Source organism: Chionomys nivalis, chromosome 7 (assembly GCF_950005125.1).
Source record: "Chionomys nivalis chromosome 7, mChiNiv1.1, whole genome shotgun sequence".
Classification (NCBI taxonomy): Eukaryota; Metazoa; Chordata; class Mammalia; order Rodentia; family Cricetidae; genus Chionomys; species Chionomys nivalis.
The window spans coordinates 78079542-78103953 of NC_080092.1; the positions used below are offsets into that span (position 1 = coordinate 78079542).

Consider the following 24412-nt stretch of genomic DNA (forward strand, 5'->3'; position numbering starts at 1 on the left):
CTTTCTCTCGTTCTGAGATAGGGTCTTGCTATGTAGCCTTGGCTGGCTTAATACTATGTAGCCTCGACTGAGCTTGAATGTGCAGTACGTCTCGGGCCTCAGCCTCCTTAGTGCTGCGACTGCAGGTATGCAGCACCATAATAATATAGTGTGGCTAGCACTTTAATTTTGTTGTTGTTGCCTTTTCTACACCAGAGTTCTGGCTGTCCTGGAACTCATTCTGTAGACCAGGCTGGCCTTGAACTCACAGATCTGCCTGCCTTTGCATCCCAAGTGCTAGGATTAAAGGTGTGTGCCACCATAGCCCTGGCCCAGCTTTACTTTCAATGTGTGTAAGCAGAAGCAACACAAAGAACCCTAATTATTAAGGAAAGTCTAATTAAAAAGTAGATTTCCAAAGGGAATGAGTATTCCACTCTTTTAAAATACATTTTATTTGAGAACTGAAGGCAAGTTCAAGGCTAGCTTAGAATATATGACATGCTAGTTTAATTTTTTTTTCTAAGTCAGGTCTGGTAGGTCTCTATAATCACAGCTACTTGAGAGGCTGAGGCAGGAGGATCATAAATCCAAGGCCAGCCTGGTCTACATAGAGAGACACTGTCTAAAAATTAAAAGACAAAACCAAACCAAAGAACCCCAGACACTTCTGGACACACAGGCAAGTTTATCTCTGAGTTCCAGGGAGACCTGGCGAGGACCTGTCTGAAGGAAAAGAGAGGCTGGGCACTGAACTTGGTGACAGCACTTGCTTTGCCTGTGTAAACCCTAGGTTCAACTGTGAACCTTCTGCAAACCTTCCATAAACAGTCTGTTTTCTAGACTCAGTCTTACTGTGAAGTCCAGAGTGGCCTTCAACTAAGGATCCTCCTGCCCTAGCCTTCCCTGTGCTGGGATTACTGGTGCGAACAACCTCCACCTTTACAGCACTCAGACAATATGAGAACACTCAAACAATGAGCACTGATCACGGCAGGCGGGCCTTCCTTCCTTCCTTCCTTCCTTCCTTCCTTCCTTCCTTCCTTCCTTCCTTTCCTCCCTCCCTAATTCCCTCTTTCTTCTCTTGTCTGAGTGTTCTGTCTGTAGGCCAGAAGATGGCATCAGATCCCATAATGGATGGCTGTGAGCCACCATGTGGTTGATAGGAATTGAACTCAGGACCTCTAGAAAAGCAGCCAGTGCTCTTAATTGCTGAGCTATTTCTCCAGCCGGCAAGGCAGCTTTGAAAGTACTTTATCTGTGTCAGGTTGAAGCACATGAAAGTCTTCAAGCCCACCCTGTTGAATACAGGCACGACTTTCTATAGTGCAGGCTGACAGTATCTCATGTAATTCTCGTAACAATGCTACAAGATTACAAGGAAAAGCTCTTCAGGCCACGTTCAGCCACAGCTGTCAAGACAACCTGGCTCCCGACTCCATTCTAACCACTAAGCTGTAAAAACATACGGCATTTCCTCTATGAGTGTCTGCTTACTAATGGATAACCCATAATGCTCTGTTCAAAATCCCTAGTTACCTCTGGACTTCATATTAATGTACCGGTGATTTAACGTGAGCAGGGGCAAGAGAAAAGGTCTCCTGGGGACTACAGTACACATTCATAAAACAACGCTGTCTTCAATTCTAACTGTATTATCAGTTGTTTTTTCAAAGTATGTATTAATAGGCATAGTGTTACAGGAAGTTTACCTCAGAGCTTTGAGAGACATGTTTGTTATTGATGTACAGGAAGCCAAGTCGAGGTGTCTGAGTTTGGAGCAGAACTTGCTAAGGCTAGTACAGGTACTGCAAACAGAAAAAAATAATGAATACACATTAAAAATAAAGCAACCTGGGTACCAAGACGGCCCAGTGGGTAAAAGCACTTGCCACGCAACCTGAATGATTGGGGTTCAGTCCCAAGGTCCCACAGTGGAAGACCCTCCCAAAAGTTGTCCTCTGACCTCATTCCTGTGCTGTTGTAATTGTGCGGTTGCACTAACAGTCACACAAAAATAATAAACCTCAATTCTGCTGTATCACACCACTTGTCAGCAAATATGCATCTGTGTATCAGAACTATAACAACAACAACAACAACAAAGCCTGCTTTGGGAACTGCATGGAACTCCATCTTGCTGATGTGTATTCCAAACTTGAGTCTGAACTGATCCTCCATTTTAAGTTGTCTTTGCTTTCTCTTAGTTAAGTCTGGTAGTTTTCAGTGTACAGGACTGGTACACCCTTCACTGCATTTATTTGTAAATACTGATTCCTTTTGAAGTTATTAAGCTAAATCTTCGTGAAGTTTGCCTCTGTGTGTGCCCATGTACAGATGTGGCCACAGGACCTTGTGTGCTCTTCTTCAGCCTCGTTTCTTGGCACAAAACTTCTCACTGGCCAAGAGCTCACCCAGAAGATTAAGCTGGCCACAAGACCAGGGATCTGTGTGTCTCTTTACAAGTGTGCGCCACCATAGCTAGCCTTTTTTCCCCCCTTTTTTTGATTTTTGAGACAGGGTTTCTCTGTAGCTTTTGGTGCATGTAATGGAACTAGCTCTTGTAGACCAGGCTGGCCTCGAACTCACAGAGATCTACCTGCCTCTGCTTTCCGAGTGCTGGGATCACAGCTAGCTTTTTAAAAATATTTATTTATTTATTATGCATACAATATTCTGTCTGTGTATATGTCTGCAGGCCAGAAGAGGGCACCAGACCTCATTACAGATGGTTGTGAGCCACCATGTGGTTGCCGGGAATTGAACTCAAGACCTTTGGAAGAGCAGGCAATGCTCTTAACCACTGAGCCATCTCTCCAGCCCTCACAGCTAGCTTTTTTTTTTTTTTTTAAAGATTTATTTATTTATTATGTATACAACATTCTGCCTCGATGTATGCCCGCACGCCAGAAGAGGGCGCCAGATCTCATTACAGATGGTTGTGAGCCACCATGTGGTTGCTGGGAATTGAACTCAGGACCTCTGGAAGAGCAGCCAGTGCTCTTAACCTCTGAGCTATCTCTCCAGCCCCCCACAGCTAGCTTTTTAATGTGGGTTCTGGAACTGAACTCAAGAGTCAGTACTGAGGAATCTCTCAAAATCTGTTTTTTTTTGCTTGAGACATCAGGGTCTCATGTAGCACAGGTTGGCTTCAAACTCACTATGCCACCAAGGATTGTCTTCATTTCCTGATCTCGTCTCCAACCTCCTATGTGTTTTACACTTCCTGACTTGAAATTTTTTTCTTAAATTTCATTTTTTCTTTGTGTCACTAATATACAGAAACAGATGTTTTTGAATACTGATCTTTTAACCAGAGGATTATTATTGTTTGTTTTGTTTTTTGAGTGTTTCTCTGTGTATCCTTAGCTGTCCTGGAACTTGCTCTGTAGAACAGGCTGGCCTCAGTCTCCTGAGTGCACCACCACACCCTGCAGACAGTGGTGGCGCACGCCTTCACGCCTTTAATTACAGCACTTGGGAGGCAGAGGCAGGTGAATGTCTGTGAGTTCGAAGCCAGCCTGGCCTACAGAGTGAGTTCCAGGACAGGCTCCAAAAGCGACACAGAGAAACCCTTTATCAAAACAAACAAACAAAAAATCCATTTCTCTATGTTCTCTGTGTAGCCCTGGCTATCTTGGAACTTACTATGAAGACCAGGTGGGCCTTGAGTCTAGATATTCACCTGCCTTATCTGCATTGACATGAATCACCACGCATGGCAAAATAACTTTAGCATCTTACATAGTTGAGGCTAGCTGGCCTTGCTCTCCTGACCCCTCTTACCTTTGGCTCTCCAAGTGCTATGGTTTCAGGTGTACACGACCAACCCAGAATTACATGTGCATGTGTATGAGGCACCAGATCTCCTGGAGCTGGATGTGGTGCTAGGAGCCGAACACCCCCACATCGTCCACACCCATCATCCCAGACAAAGGGTTTTGGGCTAGACTGGGCTACAGAGAGTTAACGCAATAGCACGTTTGTACTGGGGATTACACTGAGGCCCTCAACCCTGGGTGCCAGTGTGCACTCCCTTGTTAGCCATGCATAAACTGGGAAAATTCCCTAAAATTAATGACTTAAAATAGTATTTCTTTCAGTTTCTGTTATTTTGCATTGATGCCTACTTAAAGTCTCCTAAGACTATTCACAAATTAAGAATGGTTGCACGGTTTTGTTGTTGGTGGTTTAAAAAAAAAGAAACAGGATTTCTCTACATAGCCCTGGCTGCCTAGGAACTCACTCTATAGACCAGGCTGTCCTCGAACTCAAGAGATCTGTCTGTCTGCCTCCCAAGTGTTGGAATTAAAGCCACCATGCCTGGCTTGGTTTTATATTTTTATGCTTATTCTGTTAAAAGAAAATGACCCTTTTATGATATGTGAAGTTACATTTAATTTTTCTTTTTCTTTTTTTAAAATTTATTTATTTATTTATCATGTATACAATATTTTGTCTGCGTGTATACCTGCAGGCCAGAAGAGGGCACGAGACTCCATTACAGATGGTTGTGAGCCCCATGTGGTTGCTGGGAATTGAACTCAGGACCTTTGGAAGAGCAGGCAATGCTCTTAACCTCTGAGCCATCTCTCCAGGCCCACATTTAATTTTTCTATTTTGAGATAGTTTCATGGACTTACACAAGCTGGGTAATCACTATACCCAAAGCTGTTCTGAAACTCAAGAAAATACTCCTGCCTCAGCCTCCCAAGTGCAAAGACAATAGGTACGGAATCTTTATGCCTGGCAACTTATTTCCATCCTACTCAAAAGACTTGAGAGTTTTTTCCTCTGTTGAAGACGTCTAGTTTAGCTCTTTAGTTGTGGAGAGAATACTGTTCGTTACTTATTAATCTTGTTTAATAAGTACTATGACTATGGTCTACTCAGGACTATGCTCTAAGTGTGACAGAAAACCATGTGTATTCTCCAATTACTGCGTACGCAGAGACAACATTTTCCATTCTTTTGTTTATGTATATTTTGGAGGGACAGTGTCTTACTATGTAGCCCTTCAGGGCTTAGATCTTGCTATGCAGATCAGGCTAGACTCCAGCTCACAGAGACCTGCTTGCTTCTGCCTCTGAGTGCTGGGATTAAAGCATTAATGACCATGCCTAGCCACCCATCTTTTTATATATATATTTTTTGTATGTGTGTTGCCAGAGACTGAATCTAAGGATTCATACATGGTGGTCACTCCAAGACGAGATGTTTTCGATAAAGGATCAGAGTGGTCTAGCCTGGCCTTAACCTCCAGAACCTCTCATCTCTACTTCCCAAAGTGCTGGGATTTGAGCACACCTCCTTACTGAATTCTATTTTTCCCGAGGGAGGTTTGTTATTTATTTGTTTAGTGTGGTCTAGAGACTCTAATGGAAGTCTGTCTCATCCAGACCTTTGAGGCTGCTGGTGTTTCTACTCAGCCCTTACTCAGCCACAGCTTCAGCTAAGAGCCCAGCTCTCTTAGGTGTCATTTCATTGATAAATGAAGTAAGCCCACCCACGCAGTAACCCCAACATGTTGGTTTTTTATAATCTGCCTTGTTTAGAGATTATTTAGAGCTTCTCTCAGAGTTGGTGGGCCAGGAGCCCCGGGCAAGAATTTCACAGACTCGAAGCGAGGGTTTTAGCTAAATGGTAGTTTGCTTAAGACGCACAAGGCTTTGCACTCGATGTTTAGTACTAGTATTTATAGATAAGATGCCATGTCTAGGATTTTCAAATAATGGCAAAATTATAGAGGATAAATCAGTAAAAGGGGTCAATGGAAAAGAATGTCCACAAATGTTAACAACTGAAGCTGGGTCATGGGCTCTCAGTGTTCATGAGAAGCACGCTAGGCCATGCGCTCCACCTCCTGCACTGAACGGAAGTCAGGAGAGGGAATTTCTTTACTAACATGGGTTAGAATTCAACTTGAGTTTCAGTGCTTACTTGCTTTCAATTTCTAGGAACTGCTATGAGACCTATTCCTCCTCCACCCCATTTTTGTTTTGCTTGAGACATATAGTTCAGGCTGGCCTGGAACTCACTAAGTAGCAGAGGCTGGTCTTGAACTCATGATTCACCTTCTATCTCCCAAACATCAAGCACTGGGGTTACAGACACATGTAACTTTTTCCTATCATGCCTTGTGTTTTTGAGACAGGATTTCATAGGCTGGCCTTAAACTGGAGATTCTCCTAACTCTGCATATATGCAAGCAGAAAAGTATAATAAATTAATCTTAAAGGAAAAAAAAAAAAAACTTAAGTTTCCTGAAAAACCCCAATCAGTTTAGAAATAATACTTATTAATATTAATAAAACTCAGTGCTAGGGATCAAACCCAAGGCCTGAGACATGCAGCATATAATCCACCACAGAGCTTTGTAATTGTTTTACTCTGTTTTTGGTGGTACTGGAGATCAAACTCAAGGCCTTACATATTCTAAGTAAGTGTTCTTACATCTCAGTCTTTTTCATGTTTTTTAAAAGATTTATTTATTTATTTATTTATTTATTTATTTATTTATTTATTTATTTATTTATTGTGTATAGAGTATTCTACCTACATGCATGCCTGCAGACCAGAAGAGGGCACCAGATCTCATTACAGATGGTTGTGAGCCACCATGTGGTTGCTGGGAATTGAACTCAGGACCTTTAGACGAGCAGGTAGTGCTCTTAACCACTGAGCCATCTCTCCAGCCCCCTTTTCATGTTTTTGAGACAGGGTCTCATGGCCTCAGCCTCAAACTAGCCCTCCTGCTTCAGTCTCCCATGGGCTGGGATTAGAGACACGAGCTGTTACCCAGTCCTCAGTCCACTTCTTATAGTAAAAGAAGCAACAATGTGACCTCAGAGAAAAGGACTAAAACACAAAACATACATTCCGTGCTCTAGGCGTCTACTTCTCTCAAGTAGCTTCAAAGATTCATCTTTGCAGGAGTACATTTTGAATGGCAATTCCGTAACCAACCGAGTTCATAACTGTCAGCACACTTCCATGGCTTCACCTCACTTGTCTACACTGTGTTCAAGTGAGGTTTGATTTGCATTACTACCAAAGGGTACCCCTCAGAGGAAGCTTTTCTGTCTGCTTGTGCATTCTACTGTGACTAGAATATTCTATAATATTACAGAATATATAATATTATATATATTTTTTTATATATCATGAATGACAGGCACAGTCATTTTCTTTTCTTTTCTTTTTTTTTTAGAATTTTCTTTATGATTTTTAACTTTCTATGCACTGGTGTGAAGGTGTCACCTGTGAGGTCACCCTGGAACTGGAGTTACAGACATTGTGAGCTGTCATGTGAGTCCTCTGGAGAACAGTCAGTGCTCTTACCGCTGAGCCATCTCTTCACCCCCACAGACATTTTCTTTTAATTTTATTAGCTGTTTACGTCTGTGTTTATGATTTTAATCTTTTTATAGAATTATCTGCTATGTGTCTTTTGATAATTAGCCCTACAGTGCGTACATTAACTGCAATTTCAAGTTGCATTTTAAGTATCAAAGATGAGTTCAAAATAAGCTTTCTGTTTCACTTCTGCTTTCAATCAGTTTTTCTTTTTAGGATTCTTCTTGGACTAGGGACACGGCCTACAGGTACACTGCGAGGCCCTGGGTTCATCCCTAGCATCATAAGTCCAACAAAAACTCATTCACAGTCAAGAAAATGAATCAATGCCTACAGCCAGTCACAGCTAGAGTAGGACAGACTACGGACTATGTATGGTGCGCCCTCTGAAACTCAATACTTACGCGTCTGTTGTCTTTGTACACCCATTTAGATTCAGTACTTCAATATTCCTACAATTTTGGGCAAAAGTCCTTTATAGGGAAAGAAAAGTTAAAGTTATAAATAAGATGAGCAAAACCCTAGATATAAAAAGGCATCACCACTGGTAATACTGGTTGTTGGCACCCATGATGCCGTAATATGCAAAATACACACTTGGTTTTCACTCCTAGCTTTTAGGATAAAGGTCTTAAGCCCCTTGCAATTTCCTGAGTGACAGGTCAGAGAAGTAGCATTTGCTCTCATATTGGTTATTTATGTCTTTGTAATACACCTCCATAAAGCCACTGAAAACGGGACCAGAACTTCTGGGTGGCTGTGCTGAGAGGGTGGCGGGCTCCAACTCCAGAACGACAGATGTTCCTGTGGCCCTGTCCCGTCTAAACCTTCCCCTGTGTAGCACTTCCTATGGCTACTCATTCATGCACTTTATAATGGAACTTAATCGAACCTGATGTCCCTCAATTATGGGACTCATTCTAGCAAACTAGCAAATCTGAGACACGTCATCAACACCTGATTTGTACACAGTAACGTGCGTGTGACTTCCGACTGGCATCTCCCGCAGAGACTGACTACTGGGGCCGATCTAACTGAACAGTTAGTGTCCATGTTGAATGGAAGCATCCAGTATCTGCAAAATCAATGAACTGGATGCTGGGCAGAGAAAAAACAAACTATACATCTGTTGTGTGGGGTGTGAATAAGAAGAAAATTAATTTCCCACAATAAAATGCTCTTTAAGGGGCTGAAGAGATGGCTCAGAGGTTAAGAGCACTGATTGTTCTTCCAGAGGTCCTGAGCTCAATTCCCAGCAATCACATGGTGGCTCACAGCCATCTGTAATGAAATCTGCTGCCTCTTCTGACTTGCAGGCATACATGCAGACAGAACACTGTATACAAAATAAATAAATAAATCTAAAAAAAATGCTCTTTAAAGCTGTAAATGTTTCTTTTTTTAGAATTCTCAGAAGGGTCTCACTGCATAGCCCTGGTTGACCTTGAACTTGCAATCTTTCTGCCTTAACCTCTTAATTTCTGAGATTAAAGGTTGATCTTTTTTTTTTTTTTTTTTGGTTTTTCGAGACAGGGTTTCTCTGTGGTTTTGGAGCCTGTCCTGGAACTAGCTCTTGTAGACCAGGCTGGTCTCGAACTCACAGAGATCCGCCTGCCTCTGCCTCCCAAGTGCTGGGATTAAAGACATGCACCACCACCGCCTGGCAAAGGTTGATCTTTGAGTTAACAAAAGCCTAAAAATCGACTTACTTAAGGTCCCCAGGAACTGTTTTAATTTGAGAGCTTTTCTATTCTATCTGCTGTGTAGCGCAGGCTGACTCAAACTCACTCTCCTTCACAAACACGCTAACTCTAGAGTACGCTACTACACCTGGGTCCTCACTTCCTATCAGATATTTTGTTATAACCAATGTATATGCTTGCATTTTTAACAGCTTAGAAACTTAAAAGCTACTTTAGCCTTTCTGAGTGAGATGGTGCTGTCTTCACTTCAATCTAAGAGGTTGAAAGTTATGTTTTCTTACCTTAATGCATTATCTCCTACTCCAAGACACCCACGAAGACTTAACTTTCGTAAAAAGCCTCCACATCGTTTTGAAATATTTTCTACTACCCGACCCTATAAAGAGACAGTTAAGCAAAAAGATGGCCTATGTTACTCTTTTGACAAGAACACATCCTTTAAAAAAAAAAAAGATTTATAAACAGAAAAGGCTTGTAAGAAGTTTCTTCCTATGAAAATTTCAACTTATTCTGAGAAAGTCTTTCTGATTAACCCTTCTACTCAAAACACAAGCACAGTCTATATTCTTTCTTTGTTCAACTAGGATAGCCTGCACTCGAGGAGCGGTGGCATCCAGTTCTTGTGGAGCTCTGTATGCACGTACGTGGCTCACTTGGGGTAAATGCAGACATGGAGGAGGAGCACCTTCCACACTTAACTTCTCTGTCCTCTACAAGGACTCACCATAAAGCTTTGCACACAGCAAGAGCTCAGTGAGCAGGAACCACCTTGCTGAATGATACTGTGGGTCAGGTTTTTAAAGCATATATATCTACAAGATCAGAGAATTGTGGTGTAAATGCACCATAATGTTAGCGGGTTGTTTTGTTTAATTTTATGTGCATGGATTCTGGTTGCATGTATGCCTGTGCATTTTGCACGTATGCAGTGTATCACATGTGTGCAGTGCAGTGCCTGTGGAGGCCAAGAGAGGGAGACTGATTACCTGAACTGGGTTAGAGAGGGTTGTGAGCTATTCCATGTGGGTGCTGAGGGTCCTCTAGAGGAGCAGCCAGTGCTCTAATCTGATGAGCCCACTTGGGCATGGTCTCTTATACTATAAATGCAGTTGTAAAGCCTGCGCTCACTCTCTTGCTTCTGGCTCTCACTTCTGGCTGCTAGACTCTGTTTCTGTTCCCTGTTGGTGCAGAGGACTGTTATCTAGGACAGTGATCTTTAAGTCTCCCCTAAATAAATAACCCTTTATTATTCATAATTCTGAACTAGTGTGGGATTATTTTGTGACTTCCGCCATCAAGTCATCTTTTCAGCCCCACTGTTGTTGATTTTGAGACACATCTCCTACACTCAAGGCTGGTGTGCGTGATTACTACGCAGCTGAGGATGAACTTGAACTGTGTGGTCTGTGCATGTGTAAACAGGCCTTCATCTCTAACTGTTTCTTCATTCTATTTTTTGAAATAGGGCTCCTCCTGAACCTGGAGCTTCCACTATGGCTAGCCAGCAAGCTCCTAGGATGCACCTGTCTTCGTCTCCCCTCCTTCAGTCTGGAGTTACAAGGTGTACCTCCACTCCTCACTTGTACATAGATGGTGGGGATCTGAACCCAGGTCCTCATGCTTGCATGGCAAGGACTTTATCTACTGAGCCATCTCCCACCCTGACCTTGAATGTCTTTCAGTTCTTCCGGGCTCTGTCTCTAAGTGCTGGGATTATAGGAATGTGCTTGCCTGGATGCTGTTATACTTTTCTATTTAGAGTTAACAGGCTATACTAAAAATTAAATGAAAAAGTAAACCCACATGCAAGAAAATCACCTCTCGTTAGTTAAAACAATTTAATAATTCTAGTTTTAACCATTCTATATTTTCCATAGAAGCTATTTCCACTTTTGTTCCCCTGAGAATCAAAATACACATGAAGAATAAACACAAGTATCATTCAGCAAGTTTAAGCCTCCTGACTGTATAAAATTAACATAAAATAACTTGCTTTACATGAGCAAAACTACAAAACACAAAAACTACAAAATAAAATCTGGTGGTCTCAGTTCAGGACTAAAGTTATTAAAGAACTTAGCATTGTATCAAGGAAATAAGAAGAAAATTAGGGGCAGAAAAACGAGTCAGTGGGAAAAGTGTGGCCCATCATGCACGAGGCCCTGGGTTCGAATCCTTGTACTCCCTTCCCAAACAAGCTGTTGCATGTTTGGAGCCATAGGCTCACTGTGCAGCCAGAATGGCCGCCGACCCATCCTGATCCGCCTGACTGCTGAAACTTAAGCCAGCGTCATCATGTCCACTTCAGAAAATCCGGAGGACACTGGAGGCTTTCGTGAAGTTCAGCTGTACCAAAAATAATTTCTTCAGTGAAAATAAAAAAAGATTAATATGTCTAGGATTAATACTGTAACTACTAATGAAATAAATGGGGCCACACACCACGTAATTATACCTCAATATCCCTCTGGAAATCAAACAGGTCAATTCGTTGCCAGTTACTGCCATCTAGAGCTAGGACGTTCCAGGCCTAATTTGAATAAAAAGAGAAAGAATGAGCAGAGGTTGAAATGAAAACAGAAATTGGCAATGTTTAAATTCACACTTCAACTAACAAGTAACTGAGACTGACCAAAATCCCCCTCAGTCCCCACCAATAACATCTGTGAGCACTTGCAGCACGGTGGGGCGGTGCGGGGGTAGTGGCGGTGAGCCTGGGACACAGTCTTTCTAATTGTGTTTTCCTTATTATCAATGTTCTCACGCAGGTATGCTTTATAATTAATCAATATCCTGTCCGACTTGACTCAGCGACAGCTTTGTTTTATTGCTTGTCATGCTGGGGACCCATAACCCTGGGCCTTGAACATGCTAGGCGAGCATCTACCACCGAGCTGCACCCTGCTTCGGCCTCCTCCGCCCTAGGATGCCAGGCCCTGGACTCGGGTAATTTTAATACTGCAAACTGTTTAGTCATCTCGTACACTAGAGGCAGCAAGAACATTTGTTAATCTTTTCAGCATTCAGGATTGGGTGAGAAATGATTTCAGTAAGAGATAATTTGTTGTGGATCACTTGGTATTTTAAAGACTTTAAAAGCTTCCCCTAATTAAATAACAAAAGCCAAGTACTGTTCAGAACAATAAATGTACAGTCCATTGTGTGTGTGTGTCTGAGACAAGGTCTCACTATGCAGCCGAGGGGTGTCCTCAAACCCAAGATACTCAAGTACCAGGGTTAAAGGTATGAGCCACTATAGCCAGCTCTAAAGTATCCTTCCTTTCTATTTATTTATTTATTTGTTTGTTTGTTTGTTTACTGAGACAGGGTTTCTCTGTATAACTCTGGGCATCCTGGAACTCACACTCTGTAAACGAGGCTAGCCTTGAATTCAGAGAGACCCACCTGTCTCTGCCTCTCAAATGCTAGGATTAAAGACATGTGGCACCACCACGCAAGCTTTAGAATATTCTTTATTATGACAAATTTAAGAAGCAATTTAATGTAGGTTATATTTACAGCCATTTTTCTGAGAAACAATTTTTTTTTTGATACCAGGTCTCACTGTATAGCCTTGGGTGACCTTGAACTCTGCCTCCGAAGTGTTGTGGTTAAGAGCTTGGGCTACCATGTCTCACTTTTGTTTAAAATTTTTAAAACCAAATTCTAGATATTCTGAGAAACCAAGGGTAACCACCATAAGGTCATTAGAAACATGTTGGGGCGTGGCGGTAAGCAAGAAGCTATTCTAAAACTAGGTCAGGTTCTCACGTGGCCAACGTCACTTCTCTCTTTGTGGCTTCACATTTTTCCAGTGGTTTGTTTGTTTTGTTCTTTCTTTTAAATAGCTAGCTACAGAAGAAACAAAAACTCTTAAAAACCACATGTTTAAGAGATTCTTGAACTAAATATATCTCTGATTGTGTGCTAGTCCTTGCCAGGTTCTTCAGGGAGCAGGAAGCATGCAGAACTCAGCCTAAAATTAGGAATGACAGGTTCCTCCCTAGAGTCTGCATTAAAAAACAAAACAAAACAAAAAACCCTCAAAGTGTTGGCAGCATGGCTCGGGGTTAGGCCTGGCCCAGTGTACGCCAGGCCTTGGACGCTCCCCAGCACTGCAAGAGCAGACACCTTCCCCCAAAACAATCCCTAACTCCCGAGAACAACAGACACCAATGCACCAGCCATCCGGACTTAATGACATTTGGCGCAGTTCCCTTCTTTCCTTAAAAGAAAACCACAGTTAAAACTCTCTTGTGAGCACCCTGGATGATGACTTCAGCTCACATGGAGTCAGGAAGAGAAACTGCTCACTTGTAAGAACAATGCTTGCACTTGCAGACCGTACAGCATAAAGAAGCATAACACCACTGATGATTTCCAAAATGGTATGCAAATAAGTATGGCTATCAGGATGGGAAAAATAGTTTAAATTACCATAAAGGGGAAACTTCCACACTAAGGTTTGATTTCCGTATACAGTGGCAGCAGGAGTTAACTGGTGGTTGAAGAGACACCTGCGCCCACCTAACACAGAAACAATATTTTATGGGATCTTCAAGAATGCTGGTCTACTCTGCAGCTTTTGCCTCCTTTCCTGTCATGTTTGGAAGAAAGACTATGTGGAAACAACAAGAATTAGATGTTCAAGAGTCTAATACAGACGTATGCATGTCTATGTACCATTGTAAAAAGAACTATAAAAACAGGAAATTACAAATTTGCTACATTTTGTTGAATCAAGCTTTGTTATCATTAGCTGAGTCAATGCTTTCAATGATTATAATATATAAATGTTAGGAATAATACATAAAACAGAACCCATCATAGAACCATATGGGACAGATGGCGTACTTGGAGTAGAATAGTATCTTCTGTAGAATATACAAATAACACCTAAAATACCAGTTGGCTCCAGAAGCTATCAGCCTCAGAGCCAGGAAAGGTCCCTCTAACCGTGCCAGCCATCTTACCCTGGAGACCTGAGCACAGCGACACAAGGTAACAACATCCAGGAAAGAAAAAATCCTAAGAAGAAAAGAGAGGCAACAAACTATCAGTTCTCTCACTCTTACACTGTCTCACACATTCTTTCCTGCCCACCCCCGTGTTGATCAGGATGACCTTGAACTCCTGATCCTCTTGCCACAGCCTCTGGAGGGCTAGGCTCACAGGTGTGCAAACACCTTATCTATAGTTTTCTTTATTAAAAAGTTTTAGTGTTTAAAAACTTTAATAAGTTTCATTATAATTTAACTTATGTATATCATTGTACACTGCTTTAGTCATCCCTCTAGTATACTCTTCTGTCTCCGCCCACACCTTGCTAGTCCTCTTTCCATGCCCAAACAGCTGGGCAGTGGTGGCACCTGCACCAGCACTCAGGACAGGGACGCAGAGGCAGGCAGAGTTCAAGGCCAACCTGGTTTACAGAGCTAGCTCCAAGGACGGCCAGGCTGCTATAGAGAAACCCTGTCTTTAAAAAAATGGAGAAATTTCTCATGGATTTAGCCTGTAATGATAACACTCAATTTCATACACACATGAACACCTCCACTGGCTAGAAGCAGTTCTTTCAAACAAATAAAATAACTGCCCACAATGAAAGACATAGCAGTTGAGGGCCAGCCTCTGACCTAATTATACAAAGTGTATAGTTCAAGAGCATTAAGCATTGGCCCTTACTATGCAATCTCTATCACTTTATCTTGTCAAAAGAGAAACTTTTTATTAGACAGTAATTCCCCATTATCTATCTCCCTTGCAGCTTTTGGCAACCACCATTCTACTTTCTCTCTGGGCAAAGTACTTGCTATTATTTCCTTTGTAAAGTTAAATACTAGTTCATTATATATAAACACTGTATTCTATATATTCATTCACAGATACTAGTGTTACTTTCCCAATTGTTACTATGAATTCTGTTCCCAAGGACAGAAATACCCATCTGAGTCCCTGTTTTCAAATGTTTCAGATATATACCCAAGAGCCGAATTCTGTTTCTATCAGCTGTACCATTTTAAACACCTATACCAGTACAAAAATGGTCCAACTGCCTATCTTTGTTAACGTTCATTACTTCTTGTTTTTTAGCAGCCACACTAAAGGCTATGAAATAAGAACTGGTATCTCTCTGTGCCTTGTGGTGGGTGTTTGGAGGCAGAATCTCACTCTGTAGACCAGGCTGGCCTCAAACTCAGGACACTTTTGTGCCTTGGCTCCCATTTGAGTCACCACGCCACAATGTGCTTGGCCATGTGCGTATTTTGAGAGCTTTGTGGCCGCACTGTGAAGTTCTTTGCGCACTCGATACTACACTTTTTCTACGTGTAAGTGGTTTCTTCCGTTCTTAGGCTTGCCTTATTGCTGCAAAATGTGCAAGTTTTATATTATGATGCAGAACAAGTCACATAGTTTTCTTTCACTTCCTGAGTGTGTGGTTTTATACTCAAGAAATCATTTTCAGGTATTATGTTACGAAGTCTTCCCCCTATGTTTCATTCTAAAATTTTTATAACTTTAGCTTATGCGTTGTTTTTTGGGGGAGGCTCTATTTGAGGTCAACACTGTATATGGTATACGGTAAGAGTCTAACTTCATTCTGAGGGTGTGCTGCTGGGCACCAGCACAGAGTGTTGAACATGCGTCTCATTAGTTACCACTGAACCACATTCATATTCTCCAGTTCAACGTCACCTTTTGAATGTGAGTCATGTTTTCCCAACATCACCAAATTCCCTGCAAGGTGCCTCTGTCACAAGTCATTGAAGGCAGTATCTGTGTGTGTGCTGGAAGTCTGTTCTGACTACTTTCCCACTAGGCTTTATGTCTTCTTCTTTTTTGTTTTTGTTTTGTTTTGTTTTTCAAGACAGGGTTTCTGGGCGGTGGTGGCGCACGCCTTTAATCCCAGCACTTGGGAGGCAGAGGCAGGCGGATCTCTGTGAGTTCGAGGCCAGCCTGGTCTACAAAGGGAGTTCCAGGACAGGCTCCAAAGCTACAGAGAAACCCTGTCTCGAAAAACCAAAAAAAAAAAAAACAAGACAGGGTTTCTCTGTAGCTTTGGAGCCTGTCCTGGAACTAGCTCTTGTAGATCAGGCTGGCCTCGAACTCACAGAGATCCGCCTGCCTCTGCCTCCTGAGTGCTGGGATTAAAGGCGTGCGCCACCACCGCCCTGCTATGTTTTCTTTCAGTATCACACAATTTAAGTATTTTCAGTTCTGATGCCAACATTCCTTTCTTGTTCTTTCTTCTGTAGGGCAGGACTTCACTATATAGCTGGGCTATGCATGAACTCCTGACCCTTCCACCTCATCTTCCAGAATGCTGAATTACCACCCAGCTGCAGAAAGTGGTTTGGATGATTCAGATAGTTACATGGTGTCAAGAAGAAAAAAGGAAAACTAACAATAGCACTGAATTGTTACAAGAAATTTCCCTTATCTGAAGGCTCTGCTGTGTTAGTCCACAGTCCTCTTCACAATTTGAGACAGGGTCTCAGGATGCCATAAACTCACCCTGTATCCCTAGCAGGCTTGAATTTGTGATTTTCCTACCTCAGTCTTCCAAGTGATTGGGCTCACATACCTGAACTACCAGGCTCATCTTAGATTTCTGACACCTTTTTATTTGTTCCACATAAGAGACTGATAACTAAAGGCTGGGCAGTGGTGGCGCACACCTTTAATCCCAGCACTCGGGAGGCAGAGGCAGGTGGATCTCTGCAAGTTTGAAGCCAGCCTGGTCTACAAAGCAGCTTGGTAAAGTAATTGTCTTGCATGCTCAGGGACCTGAGTACACACCTGGCTATCTCGTGTGTTTGATGTCATTTTCCTGAGACATGGTTTCACTATGTAGCCCTGGCTGACCTCCAATTTACACAGGTCTGACTGACTACCTTCCAGCCAAGTGCTCCACCTCCAGCTCATGTTTCCTTTCTTTTTTTTTTTTTTTTTTTTTTTTTGGCTTTTCGAGACAGGGTTTCTCTGTGGTTTTGGAGCCTGTCCTGGCACTAGCTCTTGTAGACCAGGCTGGTCTCGAACTCACAGAGATCCGCCTGCCTCTGCCTCCTGCCTCCTGAGTGCTGGGATTAAAGGCATGCGCCACCACCGCCCGGCTCATGTTTCCTTTCATATTTATTTCATTTTCTGAGTACGATTGTTTGACCCAAATACATGTACAACCTATATGCCTGGTCCTTACGGGCATTAGAAGAAGGCATGCTATCCTCTGGAACTGAGGTATGAGTAGCTGGGAATCAAACCTGGATCCACTGATGAGCCGTATTGCTGGCTCATGTCCTGTGATTTTGTGTCTGTTAGGAGGAAGGGAGGCTGAGACAGGGTCTTTCCAAGTAGCCCTGGTTGTCTCAGTACTCTCACTCTGTGGACCAGGGTGGTCTTAAAAATCACAGTCTTTGCCTCCTGTGTTGAGGTTAAACGTGTGTGCCACCATGCCCAGCTTTCTCATATTACTATGTTGAACTGCCTGGAGAAGATCTATTGCTCTAAGTTAAAGCAGGAGGGACTGAGAGATGGCTCACAGGTTAAGAGCATTTGTTCTTGCAGAGAACCTGGGTTCAACTCCCAGCATCCACATGGTGGCTCACAACCATGTATAATTCCAATTTCCGGGGATTCGGTGAGGACACCAGACATGCCAATGGTGCACATACAAACATAAAGGTAAAACACACATTAAAAAGATAGCATAAAACAAAAGCACTGGTTTGAGTCTCAGCACCCACATGACAACTCACAACCACTTGTAACTCCAGTCCCAGAAGATTTAATGTCCTCTTCTGGCCTCTATAGTCACTGTGCACATGTGGTACGCAGACAAAACACCTAGGCACATATAGTAAAAATAATGTGCCGTAGGAGTACTAGTGACATGTCTTTTTGACCATATTGGGCCATTAGCAATGCCATTTTCTATTCCAAAGGCATCACAACCAAGTTCTGTGGTAAAGGAATGCGTAAGTGGTAAATGGGTGTTACACTGACAGGCTCACTGTAATGATGATCACGAAGCACACAATGAACAGATACAAAGGCTACAGAAAAAGCAGCGCTCCCATGCCCTTTCTAGGAGCTCCCTTCTCAGACTGATCATATGTTCAATTATCAGGAAGCTCCTGGAATATTTTTTTTCTTCCTTGAGGAAATGCAAAAGTAGGACGAGCCACCGGGTGTGGTGCTGCACACCTGTGATCTCAGCACTGGACAGGTAAGCGGATCTGAGTGTGAGGCCAGCCTGATCTACATAGTTGAGTTCCAGGATGGCCAGAGCTATGCAGTGGGAACATGTCTCAAACAAAAAAAGGTAGGATATTGTTTTACTGAGGTAAAGGCGCAGTTATTAGAATTCTTATTTTTCAATAAAAATAATAAATCTTGTTCACTTGAAACACAGAAAATTATCTCTGATCCACAATTAAAACAAAGACTATTTTCACAATGTCTGTAACCCCAGTTTTAGGGGACCCTATGCCCTTTTCTAGTTTCTTCAGGTACCAGTCATGTACACGGTATACACGTGCATGAAAAAACAAAACAAAACCAAACGAAACAAAAAACCACCCAAAATTAAAAAAAAAAAAAATCAAGAGGCAGAGGCAGATGGACTCAAGGAGTTTGTTTTTGAGACAGGATCTCTCTACACAGTCATAGCTGTCCTGATGACTTCAAACTCACAGAGATCCACCTGCTTCTGACTCCCAAGTGCTGGATTAAAGGCGTGCACAACCAACTCTGAGTTTGAGGCCATCTTGGTCTAGGCTAATCATATCTCAAAAAACAAAACAAATCAAACTAGCAAAGCAAAAGATTATACGCTATGAACTTGCAAGAAATACAGTCAAAGTTTTAATCTCTATTCTAAAACCCATGTATAAATGTACTGCCAATAACAGCTATAAGAGTTTAGACTTTAAGCCTGGTAAAACTTTTCTCAAACACCAAACAACAGAAAGTATACGGGAACATTCTTTTTTTTTTTTTTTTTTTTTTTTTTTGGTTTTTCGTGACAGGGTTTCTGTAGCTTATATTGGAACTTTTTTGAGAGGTAGTTAGCTTATGAGGAAGACTGATAGTGCTTTTATCAAGGTTAAGGTCCTTATAAAAGAGTAAACCGCTGGGCGGTGGTGGTGCACACACCTTAAATCCCAGCACCGGGGAGACAGAGGGAGGTGAATCTGTGAGTTCAATGCCAGTCTGGTCTACAGAGTGAGTTCCAGGATAGCCAAGGATACACAAGAGAAACCTTGTTGGGGGGGGGGAAGGATAGCCCCTCTTCTGACTGTTACAATCTACCTAAGAAGATCATCCCCAGTGGCCCCTCTTCTGTCTGACTGTTACAATGTACCGAGAAGATCATCTCCAGGCCCCCCCCTTCTTCTGACTGTTACAATGTACCAAGATCACCTCCAGTGACCCCTCTTCTGTTACAATGTACCAAGAAGATCATCTCCAAGGGCCCCTCTCTTCTGTCTGACTGTTAAAATGTACAGAGAAGACCATCTCCAAGGCCCGCCCCCCCCCTTCTGACTGTTACAATGTACCAACCAAGAAGACCATCTCCAAGGGCCCCTCTCTTCTGTCTGACTGTTACAATCTATGGAGAAGATCACCACCAGGGGCCCTTCTTCTGTCTATAAAAAGCAACACCTTGATCTTGGACTTCCTGGTCTCTAAAACTCTTGAAAAACCAACCTCTGGTCATTATACATTTTATCTAGGCCCAGACACTGTCATACCAGCACACGTCTTTGTGCTATCTGAAGTCTATCAAGAGCCTGCTGAGGGAAATCACTCTTGGGGAACCCTAACTGAAGGAAACTCAGGCTCCTTCACCGGGCTCCATTCTGCAGTGACTGCTTTCAGGATTAGGCTAACTGGCTAAGATCTGAGAAAAGACTTTATTAGGGATCACTATTAACTACCACTGTACCCAGAGTGAACAAGGAAAGACAGTAATCCAGTATTTGCTGGCAGCCATTATGTACTTGTAAGGAAAAGCAGCTTTGGAGCCAGAATGAGGCTGGTTACCACAGAACACAGGAAGAAATTTGCTTAAAACCTTGTAGATCCCTAAACCAATCAACCTGATAGCCTGGTTTATTTTTGTGTATTACTTTATATGAGATAATCATACTGTTTGGCTTGAGCTGGAAGTGTTAATTACTGGCAGCTGAAAACAGTTTTAGGTCAAATGAACTATCTGAAACTTGCATGTTCTAGATGTTAGTGTTGTCTTAACTGCTGTACAGAATGCTACAAGGTGTCATAAAAATCTGTGATTAAATTTGCTTACAGAACATTATCTTGTATCTAAGGAGATTTCAATTTGTGAAAAGCTAAGAAAAGCTTTACCTTTAAGCAGTGATAAGGGCCCTGGCAAATAGGTCTGACGATTTGACCTCAATGCCCAGGATTCACACAGAGAATGGAACGAACCAATTCCCAATTTAGTCCTTTGACATCCACACATGTGGCACAGTTATCTGCAAAGCCTCACTATCTTCCAGACATTCCCAGGTACTACTTACTCCCCCAGACTCAGAAAATTACCACTCTGCGCTCTGCCTCCATGGACATTATATACTATGGGACTAGAGTAATAAGGTCTTTTGTGTCTGACTTTTTTCTCTGTGTAGCTTTGGAGCCTGTCCTGAAACTCAGTTTGTAAACCAGGCTGGCCTTGAACTCACAGAGATCCGCCTATTTCTGCCTCCCAAATGCTGGCCTTCAAGGCATGTTCCACCACCACCGGGCCCAGACTTCTTTCAATTAGCATGTTTTAAAACATACACAGAGGTCATAGAGCATTCTATCTCTATGATGTTACTCTAATAGAATAATTAACAATACTTCATTCTTTAAGTTAAAGTAATGGGGCTGGAGAGATGGCTTAGTGGTTAAGAGCATTGACTGCTCTTTCTAAGGACCTGGGTTCAATTCACAGCATCCACATGGCAGCTCACAATGGTCTGTAATTCTAGTTCCAAGGGATCCGACACCCATGGCAAAACATCAATGCACATATAAAATAAAAATAAATAAATTTTAAAAAGTTAAAGTAACAAACAGTTCAGTCTGTTTACTCTTCAGTTTAAAAAAACTGGGCTATTTATACTTTTTGACTATTATTAGTAATACTGCTATAATCATTCCAACTGTTTTATTATATTTAATTTATTTGATGGGTAAAGGGTACCAGGGATCAAGCACAGGTCTTCAGGCTTGGAGGAGAAAGCCTTTAGTCACTGAGTCATTCTATCAGCTCTCATTCCAATTATTATAACTATAAAAGTGGGAATGCTGATGATATGAAATTTCTAAATTTAGCTTTTTGAGAACTGCCAAGTGTTTTTTCCATATACTAGTTGTTTTTGTTTTGATTTTTGAGACAGGCAGAGGCAGGAGGATCTCTGTGAGTTCAAGGCCAGCCTGGTTTACAGAGTGAGTTTCAGGATGGTCAGAATTGTTACACAGAGAAATCCTGTCTTGAAAAAAGCAAAATGATAATGATGATGATGAAAAACACAGTAAAATTATAATTGACATGCTTTCCATAACATAACAAAGTAGACAATTTATGAAACAACTCAAGTTATCAAGACCTATAATAAGCGAAATATGGTGGTTTAGTCTATAATCTCAGCACCTGGGAGACTAAGGCAAGGAGGTTGTCTGAGCTAAAGAGTCAGATCCTGTTATCAATAAAACAAAAGCAGGCTGGCATCGGCCTATAATTCCAGAACTTGGGAGGTGGGGGATAGAAGGGAAAGCCTGCACAAGGAGACCCTTTCTCAAAACCAGCAAAAACCAACAGAAGAAACCGAAAAAAAAAACACTCCCTATGATAAAATATACATAAAAAGCAATAATAAAAACAAACAAACTCATTTAAAAATTACTGCAGTAGGGTGTGGTAGTGCTTGACTTTTTTATCTCAGTACTCAGGAAGAGGAGTCAGGTGAACTGTGAGTTTTGAGGCCAGCCTGGTCTACATAGTGTATTCTAGGACAGTAAGGGAGACCTTGTCTCAAAAACAACAAGCAAATAAAAAAATTCAAAAGCAAATCACCTCCATAAGGATATAATGAAGACAAATAGACCAGGGCCATAGCTCACTGCAGAGTGTTTGCCAAGCATTTTTTGAGCCTCGGGTTTGAGTCTTAGTACTGAGCAAGAAAGGAAACAGACAGCAGAGTCTGATCTTCTTGTTTGTTTGTATAGTTCTGGCTGGCTTGGAACTTGCTATGGGCCCGAGCTTACCTCCAACTGAGGCATGTTCTGAAGTGGAACTGTATTTTCTTATCTTACAAGCCAGCTCTCCTCCATTCCTTCCTTTCTTTATGAAGATAACAGAAGCTGAGCTCACAAGATAGTTTACTACCTTTTGGCCTTAAATCTTCCACACAAAAAATTTAGTTTTAGAAGCCTTTTAAAACCTTTTATTTAGTATGAGTGGTGGGGGTGGGGGGAGACAGGACACTGCCAGTGTGCGTGTTTGTGTAGAAGTCAGAGAACAACTTGGTAATCCATTCTCTCTCTCTACTTTCCATGGGTTATGGAGATCAAACTCAGGTCATCAGGGTATTGTAGCAAGTGCTGAGCTCGCTTATTGATCCAAACACGAGGAACTGTTAAACAGCTCACCAGGAATTGTCATACTTGCCAGTGTGCTGGCACATGCCTTTACGCCCCAGGCCTTTACAGGCAGGGGTTCAGGCCAGTTGGGACTATAACTAATCTCAAAAAACAGGCAGAGCTCTGTGAGTTCAAGGTCAGCCTGGTCTACAGAGCAAGTTCTAGAATAGCCAGGGCTACACAAAGAAACTCTGTCTTGAAAAACCAATAAATAAATAAATAAGCTACTGAGGTCAGGAAAAAAAAAAGCCTCTCATGCTCTGACTGATGAAGTGGAACACTAATATTGCTCATTATTAAACAAGAAAATGTTCACTCTCAGATTTTTTATTTTAATTTCATGTTTGGAGTAAGAGTCTTTGGCCCAGGCTGGTCTTGAATTTACTATGTAGCCAAGAATAACCTTCAGTCTCTGACCTTTCCTCCTCCACCTCCCAGGAGTCACACTCACTGCAGACTGATTTTTTTTCTTGTTCTTGTTTTTTACACAAGTTCTCTCTATAAGCCTTGGCTCTCCTGGAACTCACTCTGTAGACCAGGCTGGCCTCTGCCACCCGAGTGCTAGGATTAAAGGCGTGCGCCACCAAGTCTGGTTCAGACTGATTTCTAATAGTTCCATCCATGTCAATGATGTCTAATATTCTCCAACAAAAAGTGACTGAAAGCCACATGTAGCTTGGAAGACAGCAGAGAAGACTCAGACCTCCTTATCTGTGCAGCGTTGTCTGTCTACGGCACCCCAACATATCACACAATACCACAATCCACATGTGATCAGGTCTCCTATATAAAGCAGAATGAAAAGAACTATTTAGGGTTTTTATGACTTTTATCCTGAAAAAATCATGGGTGGCAGTAAGTTTAGAGAGGTGAAATCCGAAAGAAAATGCAGATGACCACAAACAGTGGAAAGGAAGAGATGCAGAAGGTGGGAACATAAATTCGACCGAGCTTGAATGACTTCTGAAAACTGTATGCAAGGACTCTAGTCCAAGCAGCCAAGGCTGATTCAGCCCAAGTACAGCAGTGCACTCCTGTAATGGGCCCGAGTGAGTGAAGCAAAGGAGTCTCCAAGCGTGAGGGTCACTGTGAATCTGTCTCTAGGAGTCAGGAGCGATTGTACATTCCTTTAATCCCAGCACTTGGGAGGCAGAATCCTGAGTTCAAAGATAGCCTGGTCTACACAGTGAGTTCCAGATCAGCCAGGGCTACAGAGTGAGACCCTGATTACAAAAAGACTAAGAAACAGCTATCTTGGCCAGCTGTGGTGGAGGCAGAGGCAGGTGGATCTGAGTTCAAGGCCAGTTTGGTCCCCACAGCTAGTTTCAAGACAGCCAGGGCTACATAGAGAAACCCTGTCTCAAAAAAAAGAAAAAGAAAGGGAGAAACCGCTGTCCTGCCCTGTCCTTGAGCACAATAATTTGTTAAATATCAAAAGAAAATATATTTTCCTTCTCAGTAATGATACCCTATATAAATACAGAATATTCTGTGTAGGGACTCAGCAATTTCCCAAATGTCAATTTTTTCCTAGGGAATTCTTAAGTGAGATATCTCTAAATTAGAGGCTGCATTTTGAGTCATGGATAGTGCTACAATGTAGTTTCTACAAATCAAAGCATTGTAAAATCCTAATCCTAAATATAATCCAAGGAAGAAAAGAACCATTGCTTTCACTTTTAAAACAAGAGGACAGGCCTCGCGGTGCATGCTTTTAAACC

At 42.1% G+C, this 24412-nt stretch overlaps 1 protein-coding gene across 2 annotated transcripts in view; it reads right to left on the reverse strand.

Annotated features, from left to right (window-relative positions):
• Fbxl20 (F-box and leucine rich repeat protein 20) overlaps positions 1-24412 on the reverse strand; it is a 67330-nt gene that overhangs the window by 17382 nt on the left and 25536 nt on the right. For both annotated transcript variants that reach the window (XM_057773642.1, XM_057773643.1), the window contains exons 3-7: positions 14012-14066; positions 11494-11568; positions 9320-9414; positions 7740-7808; positions 1692-1787 (exon numbers count right to left, since the gene is read on the reverse strand). In XM_057773642.1, the coding sequence (XP_057629625.1) occupies positions 1692-1787; positions 7740-7808; positions 9320-9414; positions 11494-11568; positions 14012-14066 (390 nt within the window). The remainder of the gene's footprint in view (positions 1-1691; positions 1788-7739; positions 7809-9319; positions 9415-11493; positions 11569-14011; positions 14067-24412) is intronic.